We start from the raw sequence: 21,055 nt of genomic DNA, 5'->3' as shown, positions 1-21,055 counted from the left end.
ATGTATGTGCATATATATATATATATATATATATATATATATATATATATATATATATATATATATATATATATATATATGTTCGATGGCATGTGTAGCTGCAGATACACATGCTGTGCACATCCCGCCATCTAGTGTTGAGCTCGGAGTGTTACAAGTTGTTTTTCTTCGAAGAAGTCTTTTTCGAGTCACGAGATCGAGGGACTCCTCCCCCTTCGGCTCCATTGCGCATGGGCGTCGACTCCATAGATTGTTTTCTTTCCGCCATCGGGTTCGGACTTGTTCCTTTTCGCTCTGCGTTTCGGTTCAGAAAGTTAGTTAAAATCTCGGAAAATTCGACGGTATTGTTTGCGTTCGGTATCGGGTTAGTTACAACAGATCGACACCGAATTTTGAAGAGCTCCGGTGGCCCTTTGGGGTTTTCAATTCCCCGGCGGGGCCTGGTCGGCCCGACCACGTGCGTCTTCAAGGCTAATGGAACGGACCCCATTCCGCTTCTGTCCCAAATGTCACAACAAGTATCCTTATACAGATCAGCATCTGGTCTGTAATTTGTGTTTGTCTCCAGAACACAAAGAGGATACCTGTGAGGCCTGTCGAGCGTTTCGGTCGAGGAAGACTTTAAGAGACCGAAGAGCAAGAAGACTACAAATGGCGTTGGCGCCGACAGGACAAAAACACTTGAAGGAGGAAGAAGAAACCTTCTCCATCGAGCATTCGGACTCGGACGAGGTCGATCCCGAACAGACGCCAAAAACTGTGTAAGACGTCGATACACAAAACTCACGGAAAAACCACTAAAGCCCAGGGGACACCACCGCCAGCAGGCCATGGCTTAACCCGAAAAATAGGTGACCAACCATCGGCACCGAAAAAGGGCACGCATGTGTCGAAGTCATCTGACTCCGGTCGAGATACCGGCACAGAGCAGACTCGACCCCGAAACACCGGGTCAGAGCAATCTCGGCACAGAGAGGGCGGCACCGAAACGAGTTGGCACCGAGAGATCCGTACGCCGAAGCTCAAGAAAGTGTCGTCTGAACCGAAAAAGACAGCCGAAAAAGTTTCCATACCGAAACATCAGGCCTCTGAACCGTAATAAAGTTCCTACACAGAGGAACAGGGCCTGTCCTCACAAATGCAAGGACACATATTCGGACAAGAACTAGAGACAATAGAGCCAGATTACACTCAAAGAAGGCTCCACATTCAAAAAGACACAGGGAAGATCAGTACTCTTCCCCCAATTCGAATGAAAAGAAAACTTGCCTTCCAAGAGAAAGACAAGCAGCCACAGGCAAAGGTGGCAAGACCAGTAACCCCGCCACCATCTCCACAACGCTCACCACAACCATCACCGGTAGCCACTCCACCAATGATGCAGTCCCCAACTCATACTGGAATGAGTCGGGATGATCCCGACGCATGGGATCTTTATGATGCGCCGGTATCAGATAACAGTCCCGACTGTTATCCAGCCACACCGTCACCACCTGAGGACAGTACAGCCTACACACAGGTGGTGTCAAGAGCAGCGGCGTTTCATAATGTCGCCCTGCATGCGGAACCTATCGAGGATGACTTTTTATTTAACACGCTATCGTCCACACATAGCCAGTACCAAAGTCTCCCTATGCTACCGGGAATGCTGAAACACTCCAAACAAGTGTTTCAGGAGCCTGTGAAGGGCAGAGCCATTACTCCAAGGGTGGAGAAGTACAAACCACCACCAACAGACCCTGTGTACATCACTCAGCAATTAACACCAGACTCAGTGGTAGTAGGGGCAGCTCGCAAAAGAGCGAACTCACACACCTCAGGAGACGCACCACCTCCAGACAAGGAGAGTCGCAAGTTCGACGCTGCGGGGAAAAGGGTTGCAGCACAAGCAGCCAACCAATGGCGCATTTCCAACTCTCAGGCCTTGCTGGCTAGATATGATAGGGCTCATTGGGACGAAATGCAACATTTCATAGAACGCCTGCCCAAAGAGTTCCAAAAAAGTGCACAACAAGTGGTGGAGGAAGGCCAGAGTATCTCAAACAATCAGATACGGTCAGCAATGGATGCAGCGGACACAGCTGCTAGGACTGTAAATACAGCAGTGACCATACGGAGACACGCATGGCTGTGTACATCAGGATTCAAGCCGGAAATACAACAAGCCGTGCTGAATATGCCATTTAACGGACAGCAGTTGTTTGGGCCGGAGGTGGACACTGCTATCGAAAAACTAAAAAAAGACACAGATACGGCCAAAGCCATGGGCACACTCTACTCCCCACAGAGCAGTGGCACTTTTCGGAAATCAGTTTCGAGGGGGGTTTCGGGGACAGAGCACAGAACCCTCAACCTCACAAACAAGGCCCACTTACCAGAGTACATATCAGCGGGGAAGTTTTCGGGGACAATATAGAGGGGGACAGTTTCCAAAGAGTAGAGGGAAGTTCCAGAGTCCCAAAACTCCAAAAAATAAACAGTGACTTCAACGTCACAAATCCCCCAACACATAACACCAGTGGGGGGGGGGGGCTAACCAAGTTCTACAAACACAGGGAAGAAATAACAACAGACACGTGGGTCATAGCCATTATCCAGCATGGTTATTGCATAGAATTTCTGCAATTCCCTCCAAATGTCCCACCGAAAACACACAACATGTCCAAACAACACATGGAACTCTTACAACTGGAGGTCCAAGCGTTGTTACAAAAAGATGCTATAGAGATACTACCAATTCATCAAAGAGGAACAGGAGTTACTCCCTGTACTTTCTCATACCCAAAAAAGACAAAACTCTAAGACCTATATTTGATCTCAGAACACTAAACATCTACATCAAATCAGATCACTTTCACATGGTGACACTGCAAGACGTGATCCCACTGCTCAAACAAGACTACATGACAACACTAGACCTAAAGGATGCATATTTCCATATACCTATACATCCTTCCCACAGAAAGTACTTAAGGTTTGTATTCCAAGGAGTACATTACCAGTTCAAAGTGTTGCCATTCGGGATAACAACAGCGCCAAGAGTTTTTACAAAATGTCTGGCAGTAGTGGCTGCTCATATCAGAAGGCAGCAAATACATGTGTTCCCGTACCTAGACGATTGGTTAATCAAAACCAATACGCAACAACGGTGTTTACAACACACAAAGTATGTCATAGAAACCCTTCACAAACTAGGCTTCTCACTCAACTACAACAAGTCACACCTACAACCGTGTCAAATACAACAATACTTAGGAGCAACAATCAACACAACAAAAGGGATTGCCACTCCAAGTCCACAAAGGGTACAGGCATTTCAAAACGTAATATAAGCCATGCACCCAAAACAAAAGATACAGGTAAAATTAGTGATGAAACTACTAGGCATGATGTCCTCATGCATAGCCATTGTCCCAAACGCAAGATTGCACATGCGGCCCTTACAACAGTGCCTAGCATCACAATGGTCACAGGCACAGGGTCAAATTCAAGATCTAGTGTTGATAGACCGCCAAACATACACCTCGCTTCAATGGTGGAACACTATAAATTTAAACAAAGGGCGGCCTTTTCAATACCCAGTGCCTCAATACGTAGTAACAACGGATGCCTCCATGATAGGGTGGGAAGCACACCCCAACCAACACAGCATCCAAGGACAATGGGACACCCAGCAGAGACAGTGTCACATAAATCACTTAGAACTACTAGCAGTATTTCTAGCGCTGAAAGCATTTCAACCTATAATAACCCACAAACACATTCTTGTCAAATGGACAACATGACAACAATGTATTATCTGAACAAACAGGGAGGAACACACTCGACACAGTTGTGTCTCCTGGCACAGAAAATATGGCATTGGGCGATTCGCAACCACATTCACCTAATAGCGCAGTTCATACCTGGAATTCAAAATCAGTTAGCAGACAATCTCTCTCGGGATCATCAACAGATCCACGAATGGGAAATTCATCCCCAAATACTAAAATCTTACTTCCAAAGGTGGGGAACACCGCAAATAGACCTATTTGCAACAAAAGAAAAGGCAAAATGCCAAACCTTCGCATCCAGGTACCCACAAGCTCACTCTCGGGGCAATGCGTTATGGATGAGTTGGTCAGGGATATTTGCATACACTTTTTCCCCCCTCTCCCACTCGTTCCCTATCTAGTAAACAAATTGAGTCAAAACAAATTCAAACTCATACTAATAGCACCAACTTGGGCAAGACAACCTTAGTACACAACACTACTAGACCTCTCAGTAGTGCCCCATATCAAGCTACCAAACAGACCAGATCTGTTAACTCAACACAAACAACAGATCAGACACCCAAATCCAGCATCTCTGAATCTAGCAATTTGGCTCCTGAAGTCTTAGAATTCGGGCACCTAGACCTTACACAGGAATGTATGGAGGTCATAAAACAAGCTAGGAAACCAACCACAAGACATTGCTATGCAAATAAGTGGAAAAGATTTGTTTATTACTGCCATAATAATCAAATTCAACCATTACACGCATCTGCTAAACACATCGTCAGCTACCTACTGCACTTACAAAAGTCAAAGTTAGCCTTTTCATCCATTAAAATACATCTCACCGCAATTTCAGCTTATCTGCAAATTACGCATTCAACTTCATTATTCAGGGTACCAGTCATAAAAGCATTTATGGAGGGTCTGAAAAGAATTATCCCACCAACAACACCACCAGTTCCTTTGTGGAATCTCAACATTGTCTTGACACGACTTATGGGTCCACCTTTTGAACCCATGCACTCATGTGACATACAGTACTTAACATGGAAAGTAGCTTTTCTGATAGCTATCACATCTCTCAGCAGAGTAAGTGAAATACAAGCATTTACTATACAAGAACCCTTTATTCAGATACATAAGCATAAAGTAGTTCTACGAACAAATCCTAAAGTCATATCACAGTTCCACTTAAATCAAACAGTGGAACTCCCAGTATTCTTTCCAGAACCAGATTCGGTAGCAGAGAGAGCATTACATACATTAGACATTAAAAGGGCACTAATGTACTACATAGATAGAACAAAACAAATTCACAAAACAATTGTTCGTTGCATTCCAAAAACCTCATACAGGGAATCCAATATCCAAACAAGGCATTGCCAGATGGATAGTTAAATTTATTCAAACCTGCTATATAAAAGCAAAAAGAGAACTGCCTATTACACCAAAGGCACACTCGACTAGAAAGAAAGGTGCTACCATGGCCTTTCTCGGAAACATACCAATGACTGAAATATGTAAGGCAGCCACATGGTCTATGCCTTCTACATTTACCAAACATTACTGCGTGGATGTGTTAACAACACAACAAGCCACAGTAGGACAGGCTGTATTAAGAACATTATTTCAGACAACTTAAACTCCTACAGGCTTCCCACCGCTTTTGGGGAGATTGCTGCTTTATAGTCTATGCACAGCATGTGTATCTGCAGCTACACATGCCACCGAATGGAAAATGTCACTTACCCAGTGTACATCTGTTCGTGGCATGAGATGCTGCAGATTCACATGCGCCCTCCCACCTCCCCGGGAACCTGTAGCCGTTTTTAGTTGCATGAAAATTGTAAATATGTAAATAAATATTATTTGAATACACACTATGTACATACATTACTACTCCATTGCATGGGCACCTCTAGTATACTCACAACTCCTACCTCACCCTTTGCGGGGAAAACAGTTTAAGATGGAGTCGACGCCCATGCGCAATGGAGCCGAAGAGGAGTCACCACTCAGTCCAGTGACTCGAACACTTCTTCAAAGAAAAACAACTTGTAACACTTTGAGCCCAACACTAGATGGCAGAAGTATGCACAGCATGTGAATCTGCAGTGGAACATGCTACGAGCAGGTGTACACTGGATAAGTGACATTTTCCATATATATATATATATATATATATATATATATATATATATATATATATATATATATATATATATCATGAGTGATGTAATATGTGCGGTCATAAGAAGTGCATTACGGGGGTGTAAGTTATAGTTGGCTGAGGTAACTAAAACTGCTGAATTTCTATGGTTTCGTGCGTGTGAAAGGTGAGCCCAACTAGAACGTCCCTGTAACCTTTGGTTTTGTAATTGAATTTCTATGTTTTTTTTTTATTTTATTTTTTTTATTCTGTTTTCTAACTATAACGTTCCTGTAACCTTTGTGTTTTTTTTCCCAGTGAATTTCTCTGTGTTTTTTTTTTTTTATTTATTTTTTATTTTTTACGGAAAGTAATTTTCCTAACTATACATTAATCCAACCACCACCATGCACGGTCTTTGGCTGTGCACAGTGTGGGTTGGCGGCACGACGACGACCTGAAGCAGAGTCCCAAGATGGCTGCCGACGCTTCCTGGTTTGAAGCTAATCAGAGCTATGAATTTCCCTGCATGAGCTCTTCGTTATTTGCGAAGTTGTTGAGAAGGATCCGTGGCCATATAGATACAAATGTATTTTCCCTTCAATATCTCCAAAACTACTAGACATTTACACCAAATAAGTAAAAGCGTAATGTGCGTACCGAAAGCTAGCTTTCTGCCAAATTTGTTGTAATTCCGTCCAGTGGTTCTGGCTGTAGTCGTGTTCAAACGTCCTATGGGAATTTACATGGGAAACGGCCCCCCCTTTTTTTTTCTCAGCCCCCACTTGATTGATCACCCCTAAGCTTTCCATGTGCAATGAAAATTATCGTGCCACATTTTGTTTTTGGGGAGAAGTTTTGTGAAGACTCGCCAAATGACGTTAAAGATATAAGCAAGTCAAGCTTTTTTTCTGTAGAAACATGGTCCCAACTATACCTGCTGGCAAGCGCCAGTAGGTGTTTTACATGTATACATTCTGCTTACCTTAACAATATATGGCTGATGATTTGCTGCTCCTTATTTCAGTTACACCCAGGTGGATCAAGCCCAGAATCCCTGTCAGGATGCAGCTGGACGTACTGATTGACAGCGCCTTCCTGTCCCTTATCTGGGAGTATAACACTTATTTTTCTCTTAAAATAACTACAGCTTTGAACAGAGCAATTGAATGGCAAGTGTGTAAGGGGCACCCCCACCCTCACACCCTTGATGAGATTCTCCTGTAGATGTTGGGATTACAGTGGGAGACAAAAATCTTCAGATATCTTGGGATCTGAGTGATGGACTGCCCAAGGGCTCAGTATGACATGAACCACTGGGAGCTGTTGGAGGGTCTGCAACATTTGGTAGAGTTGTAGACTGCATTGCCACTTTCTATAATGGGATGAATTTTCCTAGCTAAAAATGCTGTTCATTTGTGCTGCAGAATGTGATGTGCCAAATCACAAATTCTACATTCATCCAGCTGGACCAATTTCTGTGTGCTGTGGCGTAGGCCGAAAATGGAATCAAGTTAATTTGGAGACTCTAAAGCTCCCTTTGTACAGAAGGTAGGTTAGGTCGCTGGACCTGTTCTTATACTAAGCACCTTCCTAGCTCCAGCAAGCATTGAGCTGGTTTAATGATGACCCAAAGTAGTAAAAATCACTCGTGGCTGGTTCATTTGATACGTATACTCATCCAGAAGCGATTATAATGTGGAAAGGACTCTCTAAGGATTTCCCACATCTCATCCACTAGATGGGGGATGTGTGGCACCAGTAGGTCTACAGAATACTCCAAAGGGACCCTTTTCAGAAGACAAGCCCCTATGGATACCGGAACAGTTTCACAGTCTGCAAAGGAATATGACCTACGCTAGATGGCAAGAGGGGGATTGTGAGTGTTTGGGAGACCTGCATCTCAACAGATTCTGGCGTTTGCACAGGAGCAATTTGGAGTGGGGACGAGACAGTTTTTACAGCACACTAGATTAGCACACAGCCAGGTCAGTCTGGGAGAACTTCCCAGACAGACCATAAGAACATGTGATGGTGCAACAGATACTTGGATTAGCGGGTGTAGGCATCTTATAACTCAGCTACATGTGCCCTTATTGACTGAGAAGGGTGGGAATACAGACTGGTGAAGGGCCGTCTGCCCATAGGCATTGACCGTGTTAGAATGGAAGAAGGCGTATGTTTAGGTCAAAGGGGTATCCCCTAATGCTAGCCCTGAATTTAGGCTCATACAGTTGTATTACCTGCATAGGGCATATGTGACACCAAACCAACTTGCCAAGATTTATCCCAGTAACCTGGTGGTGTGCGGTAAATGCAGATTGCCCTCTGCAGATTTTTTTTTTTTTGTAAGTTTAATTTATACATACGACATGGGCTTGCCTCTCACTGGTGAGGTTCTGGAAGGATGGCCTGTGTGGTTGGGTTGGAGGTCTCTGCTAAATTATGCTTCGCTAGGGGGCTACTACAAAAGACACAACTGAAACTGGAGACTAGAATATTTGCATTGGGGCTGGGAAGGAGGTGGATTGCAGTTTATGGGATGGCACCCATGTCCCCGGATATTAGGAAACAGGATCTACTGGAGTGGGTGATTGTTGATGGCCATCCTGTGAAGCACACCCACAAAGATGACCGAATTGCAGAGGACTTAATAACTTGGAGAGTGATGATTGCCAAAATAACTGACTCTCCTGATAGTCGACCCCGTGGTTGGGAGTTGTCACTGGGATGCGTGGTTTGTCCTTGGAGGGGACACAGCTGTGCATACCTTTTCTGTTCAGTGGGTACTGCCGGTAGATAGTAGGCTGTACACCTGGACATGTCTTCAAAGGAGACTGGTAGTTTCTGTGCTTGTTTAAGCCCTTTTGACTATTATACTTCTGTATGAAAACTCAATAAAAAACAAGTAAAAAAAAAACCTTAGGTAATGATGGATGGATGGATGGTAGCGAAGAAGTTGAACCTGTGCCGGCTGGACGAAAGCCAGCATTAGCTGTTGGGACTGGCAGAGACATGGGGGCTTACTGACCTGTAGAGTAAAAGATGGATTGAGGATGCCGCCGACCTGTAGAGTACAAGATGGATCGAGGATTCCGCTGACCTGTAGAGTAAAAGATGGATCGAGGATGCCGCTGGCCTGTAGAGTAAAAAAATTGATCGAGGATGCTGATGACCTGTAGAATAAAAGATGGATCGAGGATGCTGCTGACCTGTAGAGTAAAAGATGGATCGAGGATGCTGCTGACCTGTAGAGTAAAAGATGGATCGAGGATGCTACTGACCTGTAGAGTACAAGATGGGTTGAGGATGGGCAGGAAAGAAGGAAGGACTGGGCGCGTGTGCAAGGGGGCTGAGACTTTAGCAGCTGCTGTCATGAGCACGTGGAAGGCTGCGAAACTGGCATGGGGCAGTGGGCACCAGCCAGTGGGCGGCTGTGGCGTGGGCAGCCCGAGACTGAGTTGCATGTTGCATATGCTGGTGAGATGCAGCACAACACTGCTGGCGGGGCGCTCACGATGTCGATGGTGAGTACATCTATCGTAGAAGCCGAATACCTCAAAAGATCTAGGCCTCTGTGGTGACATGCACAATGGGTCTTCCGTCTGAAGGCCACGCGTGCAGCCCTCACTTTAGAACAGAGGTCTTCAAACTGGGGGGCGGGCCCCCCGTGATCCCAGGGGGGGGGGGCCCAGACTCCGGCCAAAATAAATATTATACAGATAACAGGCCTTTGTTTTAAGCAGAAGCATGTTATTGAAGTTTTAAAAAGGTAACAGTACTTAACTGCAATGTTTAAATAGGTTTAGACATATTTAAACATTGCCATGTTTATAAAATAATTGTGAAAAATTCTGAGGGGGGCCCAATGATTTTTATTTTTCAATTGGGGGGGCGCGGCATTAAAAAGTTTGGAGCCCTCTGCTTTAGAAGGACGCGGGCACATGTAATCGCGCTGCCTGGTGCATTGGCAGAAACATCACCTGGCCCAGTGACCCACCGCAGTGACCATACGTGAAGCGCACCACATGTTACAATGTGCTTCTTGGCCAAAGCTGAGGTTCCGCTGTGCTAAATCACCATGAACATTCCCCGGCTTTTTGCTTCCCCATTTATTCGTGATATAAGAAAAGAGCCCGAGTCGTCATGTCCATAAACAAAGGATACAAATGCAGGTTTTGCAGTAAATTGGGCTGCACGTTGCAAAAACAATTACCTTTGCTTTCCAGGCCGCACAACTATACATATTATAGGTCTTCAGTCCAATAATAAACAGCACATATACATCTAGTAAAATATTTTTTTAATTTAAAACGGCTCCTAATAACCAAAGACGGTTTAAATTGTCAGTGTTGGCGGGTCCTTCAGTACAGAATTCCAAATACTTTGTCAAAAGCATTAATCATTATCAGTGGCTGGTATCACCCCTCCACCCCCCCCCCCCCCCCCCCCCCACACACACACACACTCCCCCACAATACCGTAATTTAAATTATCAAGCCTGACAAAACCCACAGGCTGAGTCATTGTTTAAGCAGGAAAGCTCTCCCTCGGGATTGTACTGCTCGGCTCCAAGCGCCTCTTTCATACCCCAGCCGTAGGCACTATGCACATCAGATCACGAGAATGCTGGGGGTAATATAAGTGATATCACACACTTTACCCGTGATAACATCCTAGCTTTGGCCCCTTTCTTAGTCAAAACTCTTTTTTGACACTTGAAGCTAGTGCAGGGAGCTCGGGGCCAGCACTCTGACAAAATAGTGCTTTCAGCCTCGACAAGAGCGCTACCCCTCTCCCAAGGATCGGACTGTAAAAGCGAGGCTGCCTTCTGCTGCCTCCACTCTTCTGATGGGTAGGAGCTCTGTACCTCTGCAGTGGCCGTGTGTGCATGTGAGTGCAGGTTCCTGTGCTGAAGCATCCTGCGTGAAGTTGCAAGGGTGCGGTGTGGCCTGGAGCGGCTCAGATTAGACCACAAGTTTGGCAGTTCAGCCCAGAGTCGACCCCTCCTAGCTGCCTATCTCGGTGCCCTTCTCCAGCAGCCTCTGCAGTGCTTGCTGCAAAATGTACTACAGCCGCACTGCACCCAGACCCAGTGCTGGAAGCAATTACAAAAAAACCAACAACCCTCAGTTAGCATTGCACTTGTGCGCGGTTCCAGTCACTTGCAATCACTCCATTTCCTTTGCAACCCCACAGTTTCAAATCTCCGAATGGCGCAGAAACCCGCAGCCATAGCACTGTAGCGTGACCGGGACACTTTAAACCCCGCATTGCCAATTACAACCCTGCTTGAGAGCCTCCCATAAGTGTAAACGTGATTCACAGAAAGATGCCCCCCTTCCTCAAAGGAACGAAGCATAGCTCTTGCGTTTGTCCACTTCTTTTCGCCTCTTTGGGACGGGCCTCTCCCGTCTCCTACTTCCAAGCTAACCTGCACAGCTTGTCACCTGAGAGCCAGCACCCTAGCGTGACCTGCAGTAGCAGTCAGGAGGGCAGAGCTTAGAAGCGGATGATAGTCCGCCACAGCCATTTATATTCAACTGATCCCCACGTATGTGTGCTCAGCCCACCCCACCCGGTCTGGGAGACTTGTGCTATCCGTGCAGCGTCTCCACCATGGGAGATGGGCTCTTCTCCCCACAAGCTGCATGGTAGCGGTGATACTTGTGGCAGCTAAGATGACCGGCCTGACGGTGTCCTTTGCTGCCACGGCTTTATAGCGCTCATAAGATGGCGATTGTAGATTCAGGGTATAAACATCCTTTAGATTGCTCAGCTTGTAGCAGGACGATCTCTTATTGGTCACTGTGTTAAAGATAACTTCATACATTCAGCTCTTTCAAACAGCGCATTCTTTTTGGGTGGCCAAGATCACAACACTCATGTGCAGGGGCTCAAACCTCATATGAGAGCCTCTGGCATGGGCTCACTGACTATACTTATTTCAAACTATGCAACTGACGCTGTATTTTCCTAAAATATATATACGCTTCTATGTATATATGCACACGCACAAAGGGTTTATTTTTTCCTGTAAAATACTTAAATTTACGTGGCAAAGACATACATGGTCAAGGCATATGCTTTCTAAAAAAGAAATGTACAGGTAGATACTATCACTTTTTGTATACACACATATATATCTATTTTTATATATTTACACATAAATACATAAGAATGATTGTGTGTATATGTATTTTTTAATATATTTTCACATGCACAAATACATGTGCGTTTGTGTACATATACACATTTTATTATGCAAATATCCTTAAAACCACTCAAGCCCTACCCACCCCAAAGCCTAAAACTACCCTTGCCACTCAAAAACCCATACCCACCTTAAAGCTGAAAATTACAGTTGCCACACAAACCCCCCCATACCCACCCTGAATCCTAAAAATTACTCTTGCCACACAACCCATACCCATCCTAAACCCTAAAATTCATCTTGCCACCCAACAACCTATACCCACCCTAAATACCCCTCACCACTCAAAAAATGTGTGTGTATATAAGACACTTAATACTTACCTGCAAAATACTTACCTTAGCAAGCCAAGCCTTCACTACGCATATGCCTTTACCATACATGCCTTTACAACGAAATTTGTTGTAAAAGCATGCGCGGTAATGCTATAGTCGTTGTAAAAGCATGCGCGGTAATGCTATAGTCGTCGTAAAAGCCTGTGTGGTAAAGGTTATGCGTTGTACCGGCCGCATTGTAAATGTAACACGTGGTAACGGTCACGTTGTATTGGCCGTTTCCCTTCTGGAGGGTTACCACTGGTGCATAAAGCAAACGGTGCCACTTCTTAACATATTTAATTTATAATAGATAATGCCATGGAACAAAAAGTCAGTCATTTCCTTTGTGAAGGACACTTTCTTTCCTGTAAATGTCCAAATACTTGGTTCAAGGAAGTGCTGGCAGTGACGCATATGGGGTTCAGGAGCTAATGAGTGGGGACGGGAGGTGGCATATATTTCTCTTATTTTTCTTCTATGTTTGTTTTGTTCTAATTTTCATTTAATTTCTTTTAATTTTCAGTCTGCATGGGCCTCCGGATTGCAGGCAGTGGCTCCGTTTAAAATGTTTAAAATGTTCAATAAACAGAGTTGGTCTAGAAAGGTCCAAAAACATTTGATTTATGTCTACATATCCTAACTTACCCCTCCCTTAATGGCTACATGGTTTCATACCTTCTGTCCCTGGGTTCGTTACGTCCTTTTTACTCAAGAAAGACATATCAAGGAGTACACCTGTAAGAATTGAATCACATATCTACTGAGGTTACTCGGTGTACTAGAATGTGCCAAATTTCCCATCTCCTTCATTAAGTTTTTTATTTCTTGTGCATTTTCTACTTCAGCATCTTCATTTCATTCTGTTATTTCGAGAATTGAGCACAAAACTACAAGGTAGTTGGCAAAGATATGTGGCAGCTAATGGCAAATTATATTGTATTTTATGCAATTAAGGGAATTCATGCTGCACAGTGCTTAGCATTTTTTAGTTACATTGAAATGTCCATGGCTCTTACGTTAGTCTCCGTGAATAGCTCAGGTATGTCATTATTTGATGGGCCTCGTTCTTTGCCCTCTTCATTCAAGCAGGTAATTATTTTGCCAGTGACGTGTCCCAGGACTTCAGTCATGTTTGAAGCTCTGGTGTTTTTGCGAGCACATATGTAAATAATCTGGATTTGACTACATCCGTGTGTGTCTGTGGTAAGAATCAAACCACTGAATGAATGTGTCCACAAATGCAATGCACACAATTGTAATTCCTGTATAAATTTAGATTTAGGTATGTGTACCTTGAAAATACTTGCCAGGCTAACAACTACATTTCATATGCCTGCCTTTAAAGGTTTGTGGGGCTTAAGTACAGGCTGACCAGTGGTAGCCATATGTGACCTTTTTAGCCAAAAGCACCTAGCATGCTGGGATCTAGGAGCCATTGTGCTTCTGACTGCAAAGCCGTAGCCGAATGAAGTTGTCACACACAACGTGGGCAACTTGGCCGCGAGGATCACGTCTGAAAGTTCAGTACACTTGGGTCAGTCACACAAAAAAGACTTGAAAGGCTGGTAGGGCTGTTTTGTATTAAGTCATATGCTAGGCTAATTACTTTGAAAAGTTAGTGGTGATGCATGCAGTCAGTCATGTCATAATTACCTGTGAGAATCTTGAGTTGGGTCAGCCATTCTCATCCCTGGCCTCCCTATATGTGAGTGACTGTCCCTAGCACTGCTGCTTGGCATGCTTAAACTGAAGAACACAATCATTTCCAGTAGACAAAATTTCCATAATTTAAATTAAACATTATTTTTTTAAAATCCTTTGACACATACAATTATTGGAATAAAAAGGATCACAATCCCATAGAACATAAAGGAGTTTGCTCCTCTGCTAGCCACTGGATCCCTGTAATTATCTCTGACCACGAGTAATAAGGTAAGCTTCTTCAGGTTTATTATGTGTATTTAGGTAGATGTAAATCGCTTCAGTAAATCTTCATATGCACATTCCACCAGGAGCTATGATGTTCTCCTTAGCTCAGCCCAACCTCACTCACCCAGAACACCTTCACATTCCAGCGCACATTCCATCGCTCAGCCAGGATGCTTTTATTTAAACAGGATGCACAGTATTGACATAGTGACAAGATTGCACACGCCCCTTCTCACAGAGAAGATACCCAGTGGACCACACCAAAATTCTATTCACCTCCCCTGGAGCCTACTCAGGACCCTTCAGACCCACTTGAGTTCCTTTTTGGGCCTGCTAATGCAGCTGCACTCCCAAATACGCATGTAGCAACAATGCCAGCCTTGCTCCACATCTCTTCTTTCACCTACCTGGTATAGTTACTGATCACTCAAACACTCCAGAGGTTGCCTTGCGGCCCCCATCGCGTCCCAGCTCACTTCAAGACCTACTTTGATGTCAAGTCTCCACTAATAATTCTTGTTTGCCACCGAAGATTGTCATTAAGCGGTATATTCTGCTTCCCTCCCTAGTTTTTTTTCACATCACGGTCCTGGCCCTTTTTAAAGGTTGCCCATGAAATGCCTTTTGGGTATTTCTCCATTTCTGGAAAAGCCTTAAATGTAATACTTGAATTGGTAACTTTTTTTGCCCTTCCTAACTGAATGAGTTGAAATAGCAGATTGCAATAGCAGTTATGGACTGGTCTTTCTTTTTTTAACCAACTTCTGTTCTTTACTACTTTACATATAATACAGGGGCTTGTGCAGTTCATATCTTTGGCTTATCACCGGGCCCACTATAGGTCAGTTTAAAGTCCATCTTCTTCCCGGGTGGCTTTTTTTCCTGTTGACTACTGTAATCTTCTTCTTTTTTTTTTTTTTCGTTTTTTTTTTTTTCCTTAAATTTAAGAATGAAGGAAGAAGTATGAAGTTTGAAATATAAATTACTGTCAAGCATGTGGTACTCACACTGTTGTGAGTCCTCATGGACCTTCAACATTTTGGTGAATTTAGCTTTATCTCAGAAATGTGGCATTTGTCTTCCTGAAAAACAAAGCTTTTGTTTCAATATGTTTGGAAACATAGTTTATATAATCTCCTTAAACATTTTAGAACCCAGACTGGTGGTCCACATTTCTCCTTGTGTGTTATTTAATGCCTTTATCTAAAAAGTGTCACGTGAAGCTCAATTTTCTGTCAACTGTAGTATGGTATCACTTCCAATTAAAGACACCATCTACATAGAACTGAGAATTAAATTCTTGTATTCCTTTAATAGCACCCTAGATGTTTAATGGGTCTTTGATTTAAGATGCATTATTCTTTGCCAACTGTTATTGTAGCCACCCTAAGATGTGTAACGTCCATTAATCTTTAAGATTTTTTCATTAAAAAAAAATATATATATAACCTCAGATCTGAACCATGCCTTGGCTGATCCTGATGCAAACATTTTAATGGCTTTTGGGACATTAGAAGAATTTCCAAACAAATGAAAACCTGCATCCAGTAATTGCATCAGTCAAGATGTTTAAATGTAGCAAAGATTGGTTTGAAGGAATTCAATTGCTAACATTCTGACTTCAGTTTCAAGAAGTAAAAAGAAGAATGCAGATCTCTTTCCTTGAATGAAATATTTATTCCATGGTCCAGTATGAAACAGGCTCATAGGATGACTATTTTGTCAGTTGTTTCTTGCTCCCTGTTTGGACTCATGCCAGTGTTAAATGGTTTATGGAAGATTTGAATTGAACTTCAAATTAAAGTTCCCAATAATATCTTATTTTAATAGGAAATTCACCAACACCTGCCTAAATAATGCTCACTAATTGTGCTTTACTCTGAGTCAGTTATAAAGGCATCACCTTATGGATGGAGATTTCAATGATCCTTTTACCATGGTGAACTCCTAATTTTTGATTGACTGTTAAATGTTATAGATATCAGTAAATATTCTGGTTGAAATGACAAGCACACCAGACTGACCCAGCCAACTTCCAGAGAATTTTGTTTGACATAATTAAATATGACCCAATCAAGAGCACTGCCATCCTATCCAAAGCTGAAGTTGTTCCACCCATGCATAACGCTTTTAACACTCTGGATTGGATTACTAGAAAGTGATCACCTCACACCCTTGACTGAAATATGGTTCATTCTCCATTACATCACTGCCATGATGTTTTCAAATGTAGTAACCAGAATTGTCATAAAATAGAAAACCTTTACATTTCCTCTTTTTCAGGATCCGAGCAGCCTGTAATCATACCTCACCTGGACAAAGAGGTTCTGGATAAAGTTAGAGCAGAAATTGAAGAGGAACTGAAGCACCTGGAGGAAGAGATTTCAGAAGGTCAGTTTCTTTTTACATATTTTACATTGTTTAAAGCCAAGTAACAAGTCAAGGGCAGTTTTTAAGAAAGCACAAGGATTCCATAAGGTTTGATGGTTCAAAGTATAAACGTTGTGCAATTCAGTCAGACAAAATAAAGAGTAACTTTTTAAAAACAATTAATATTAGACTTAGTTTCAATTGAGTTTGATCAACAAGGTACGTTCTGCTAAACTGCAAGTCAGGCAACTTAAACTTAATGAAATCCATCTTAATTGAAGCACTTCAACCCTACATTGCATTTTTTTTTTTTCTGAGGCATGGCTTATCCTCTGCTTGTGCATGCCTTAAGGTGCATTTCTGTTCGAAAGGTACTGGAATGCCTCAGTCAAAGATTACCCTTTAGGCAATTCTAGTGGAGCAATAAATACATTTTCAAAGTGTGTTATTTTTTTTATTTTTTATTTTTTTTAAATCAAATCTGTTACAAAACAAGGGCCAAGTCCAAAGTATTAACTCCTTCGCTGCCAGGCCTTTCCCCCCTCAGGTGCCAAGCCTTTTTTTTTTTTTAGCTATTTGAGGCAGCTTGCGCTTAGGCCCTCATAACTTTTTCTCCACATAAGCTACCCATACCAAATTTGCGTCCTTTTTTTCCAACATCCTAGGGGTTCTAGAGGTACTTACTTTGTGGGTTGCCCTGAAGGAGACCAAGAAATTAGCCAAAATATAGCGAAAATTTTGTTTAAAAAAAAAAAAAAATGGGGAAAAAGGGCTCCAGAGAAGGCTTGTGGTTTTTTCCATGAATGGCGTCAACAAAGAGTTTGCAGTGGTAAAATTACCATCTTCCTAGCTTTCAGAAACAGGCAGAGTTCAATTAGAAAACCCCATTTTTCAACACAACTTTGATGTTTTACTGGGACATACCCCCATTTTTACTATTTTTTTTTGTGCTTTCAGCCTCCTTCCAGTTAGTGACAGAAATGAGTGAGAAACCAATGCTGAATCCCAGAAAGCTAAACATTTCTGAAAAGTAGACACAATTCTGAATTCAGCAAGGGGTCATTTGTGTAGATCCGACAAGTGTTTCCTACAGAAAATAACAGCTGAAATAAAAGAATATTGAAATTGAGGTGAAAACAAGCCATCTTTCTCCACGTTTTACTCTCTTTTTCCTGTGATGTCAGATTTTTTAAAAGCAATATACCGTTACGTCCGCTGGACTCTTCTGGTTGCGGGGATATATAGGGCTTGTAGGTTCATCAAGAACCCTAGTTACCTAGGGCCAATAAATGAGCAGCACCTTGCAATGGGTTTTCATTCTATACCGGGTATACAGCAAGTCATTTGGTGAAATATAAAAAGTGAAAAATAGGTATCAAGAAAACCTTTGTATTTCTAAAATGGGCACAAGATAAGGTGTTGAGAAGCAGTGGTTATTTGCACATCTCTGAATTCCGGGGTGCCTATACTACCATGTGAATTACAGGGCATTTCTCAAATAGACATCTTTTATACATACTGTCTTATATTTGGAAGGAAAAAATGTAGAGAAAGACCAGGTGCAATAACACTTGTTTTGCTATTCTGTGTTCCCCCAAGTCTCCTGATAAAAATGGTACCTCACTTGCATGGTTAGGCCTACTGCTCACGACAGGAAACACAAAATGGACACATCACACTTTTACATTAAAATCTGACATGTTCTTTGCAAAGTTGGCCTCTAGCTCAGCCGGCACCTAGGAAAACTTACCAAACCTGCGCATTTTTGAAAACTAAACACCTAAGGGAATCCAAGATGAGGTGACTTGTGGGGCTCTGACCAGGTTCTGTTACCCAGGATCCTTTACAAACCTCAAAATTTGGCCAAAAAACACACTTTTTCCTCTCATTTCTGTGACAGAACGTTCTGGAATCTGAGAGGAGCCACAAATTTCCTTCCACCCAGCGTTCCCCCCCCCAAGTCTCCCAATAAAAATGATACCTCACTTGTGTGGGTGGCCCAGGTGCCTGCAACAGAAAAATGCCAAAAACATGTAGAGATTGAGGGGATAGCACAGCGACTTGATAAGCACATATTTTTCTTTTATACATCTTTTAGGCTGACTCTGCTTTGGGGACCTACACAAGTGAGGTATAATTTTACTTGGGAGACTGAGGGGAACGCTGGTTGGTAGGAAATTTGTGCTGCAGCGGTGATCCTACAAATAAAAGTGAGGAAAATATGCTTTTTTAAAGCAAATTTTAAGGTTTGCAGAGGAGTCTGGGTAAGAAAATGTTGGGGGATCTAGGCAAGCCAACGCCTCCTTGGACTCCTTGGGGTGTCTATTCTTATAACATGTCTGGGTTTGGTAGGTTTCCCTAGATGAAGACCGCAACCGGGACCAAAAACATAGGTAGTTTTGCATGTGTGCACATATTTATGTGATGTTCCAAACACTAAAATTGTGAAAAGAAACACACACAGTTTGTTAAAAAGACCCCTCGCCCACCAACCAAGTTGGTGGCATGCTTCATCATCGGGGTCCCATCCGAGGCACATAGCGTGTCACAGGTGTGCTGCAACGCCTGAATACAGCGGAGCAGATTTTGTCATTTTTACCACACATACTGGTTGGATGTGGCACGAGGGTGAGTGATGGTTCAGTGGATAAAATTTTATTAACCAGAGATTTCACAAAAATGAAATGCATTGTTAATTACTGAAAGGCCAAAAAACTGAACCATGATTCACAACTCGTGAGCTGTAAAGCCACAACAAGGCACCAGTCGCTTTACAGTCCATTCACACACCTTTCATACATGATATGCACAAGACCATTCACGCCGCCAGCCACGGGTGCAGCACATTACAACACCCTCATCGACAGACAGCGCCACTCAAGGGCTCATCAAATTCATACGCCCACATGCCTGATACAGAAATCACAGCAGCTGATTTGTGTGTGGACTGGCGTTTGGCTGGCACTTCCCCCGAGGGCCAGTGTATGGACGTAATGGTTAAGTCCATGGCGCCTGAGGGGCACATCCATGGATGTAACCATTACGTTCATGGCGGTCAAGGGGTTAAAGCTCTTGCTTGGACATAGGGTAGGTCTTATATTGACATGGGCTGTAAATTTGTCATTGGTTCAATGGTTCTCTAGCCACAGATCCCTAGTTCCAACCTATGATTAGTGTTTGGGTAGTTCAGGAAGATGTCAGCTGATAAGTCTGCCCACAAAACATAAAAGATTTTTGTCTTTAATGGGGGTGCTAAGGCCCAGCAGGCCTGCATTATTTGTTGGAGCTGGCTCTTTATATATCAAGGCCTTATTATGTTGGAGCCATAGACAGAGAAGCTTTCACTGATCTTTGATCACTGGGTGATCCAGGGGACTAGTGGTTATCCAGATGAGCAATACAACCATTAGTCTTCTCAGGAGTGATTCTCTGAGTAAAGTTCTTAAAAATACCCAGATATGGGCTCTCTCTGTATGGTCTTGTCCATTTCTGGAGTGCCGGCTCATTATGCTGTGCATTTGACAGAGTACCACCTTAGGTTCCCAATACCAACATCTGGTGTGCCTGCTTTTGCAATGAATCGTGTTAACTGATGTGCCCCTGGGCTGCATTGATTTCTCCTCTTGTTACTCCGTAGGAGAGGCTAGACCTTACGTATGCTCAGTTGATGGGATATATAGTAAAAATCATACCCTTTTAAAGATCACTTTCAAGGTTGCAGTTCAGAAACTATTGGTAATCTTTACAATCCCTATCGTCCGTTGGCATATCTGATATTGCTTATGGCTCTGGTACGGACAACGCAGGCCTGCTCATATGCACCACTTGCCCATTCCTACTCTTTCCTACTGCTTCATAAAGACCACGATGTGGAAAGAGAGGACAAGAAGATCTTTCTAAATTAAAACTCATCAGAAGAATCTTAGAAACATGTTGGTCTGAATGCGTTAAAAGGAGGGGTTTAGCAGCCCTGTCCCATTATTCTGGGATTGGACATTTTCGGAGATGCAGCCCAACCCCTGACCCAATCATTTTGGTTGCTGTATTTCTTATGAGACAAGAGTCCGGCATCCTCATCCTGTTTTGTACAAGAACACCCTTTTGACCTGATTGACAAAAGCGCGTAAAAATAAATAAATCATCTCTGCAGAGTCAGTTGGCAGATTCTGATCCTGCACTAGTAGGATGTAAAAATAAGATATGGATGTTCCTGGCAGATGTCCTGCCTGATGTTCCGTAAGACCTTAAGTCTGAATTGAACTGCTGTTCAACTTCTGGCTCTTTTGAGACACGTTGATATAACTGTCATAGGTAG

The 21,055-nt window shown here is 43.1% G+C and overlaps 1 protein-coding gene across 1 annotated transcript in view; it reads left to right on the top strand.

Annotated features, from left to right (window-relative positions):
- BCL2L13 (BCL2 like 13) overlaps nucleotides 1–21,055 on the top strand; it is a 279,452-nt gene that overhangs the window by 109,765 nt on the left and 148,632 nt on the right. The window contains exon 3 of the mRNA XM_069228057.1: nucleotides 16,654–16,761. Coding sequence (XP_069084158.1) covers nucleotides 16,654–16,761 — 108 coding nt within the window. The remainder of the gene's footprint in view (nucleotides 1–16,653; nucleotides 16,762–21,055) is intronic.

The sequence above is a fragment of the Pleurodeles waltl genome, chromosome 4_1 (assembly GCF_031143425.1).
Source record: "Pleurodeles waltl isolate 20211129_DDA chromosome 4_1, aPleWal1.hap1.20221129, whole genome shotgun sequence".
In the NCBI taxonomy this organism is placed as follows: domain Eukaryota; kingdom Metazoa; phylum Chordata; class Amphibia; order Caudata; family Salamandridae; genus Pleurodeles; species Pleurodeles waltl.
This window is presented reverse-complemented; position numbering and strand designations above follow the sequence as displayed.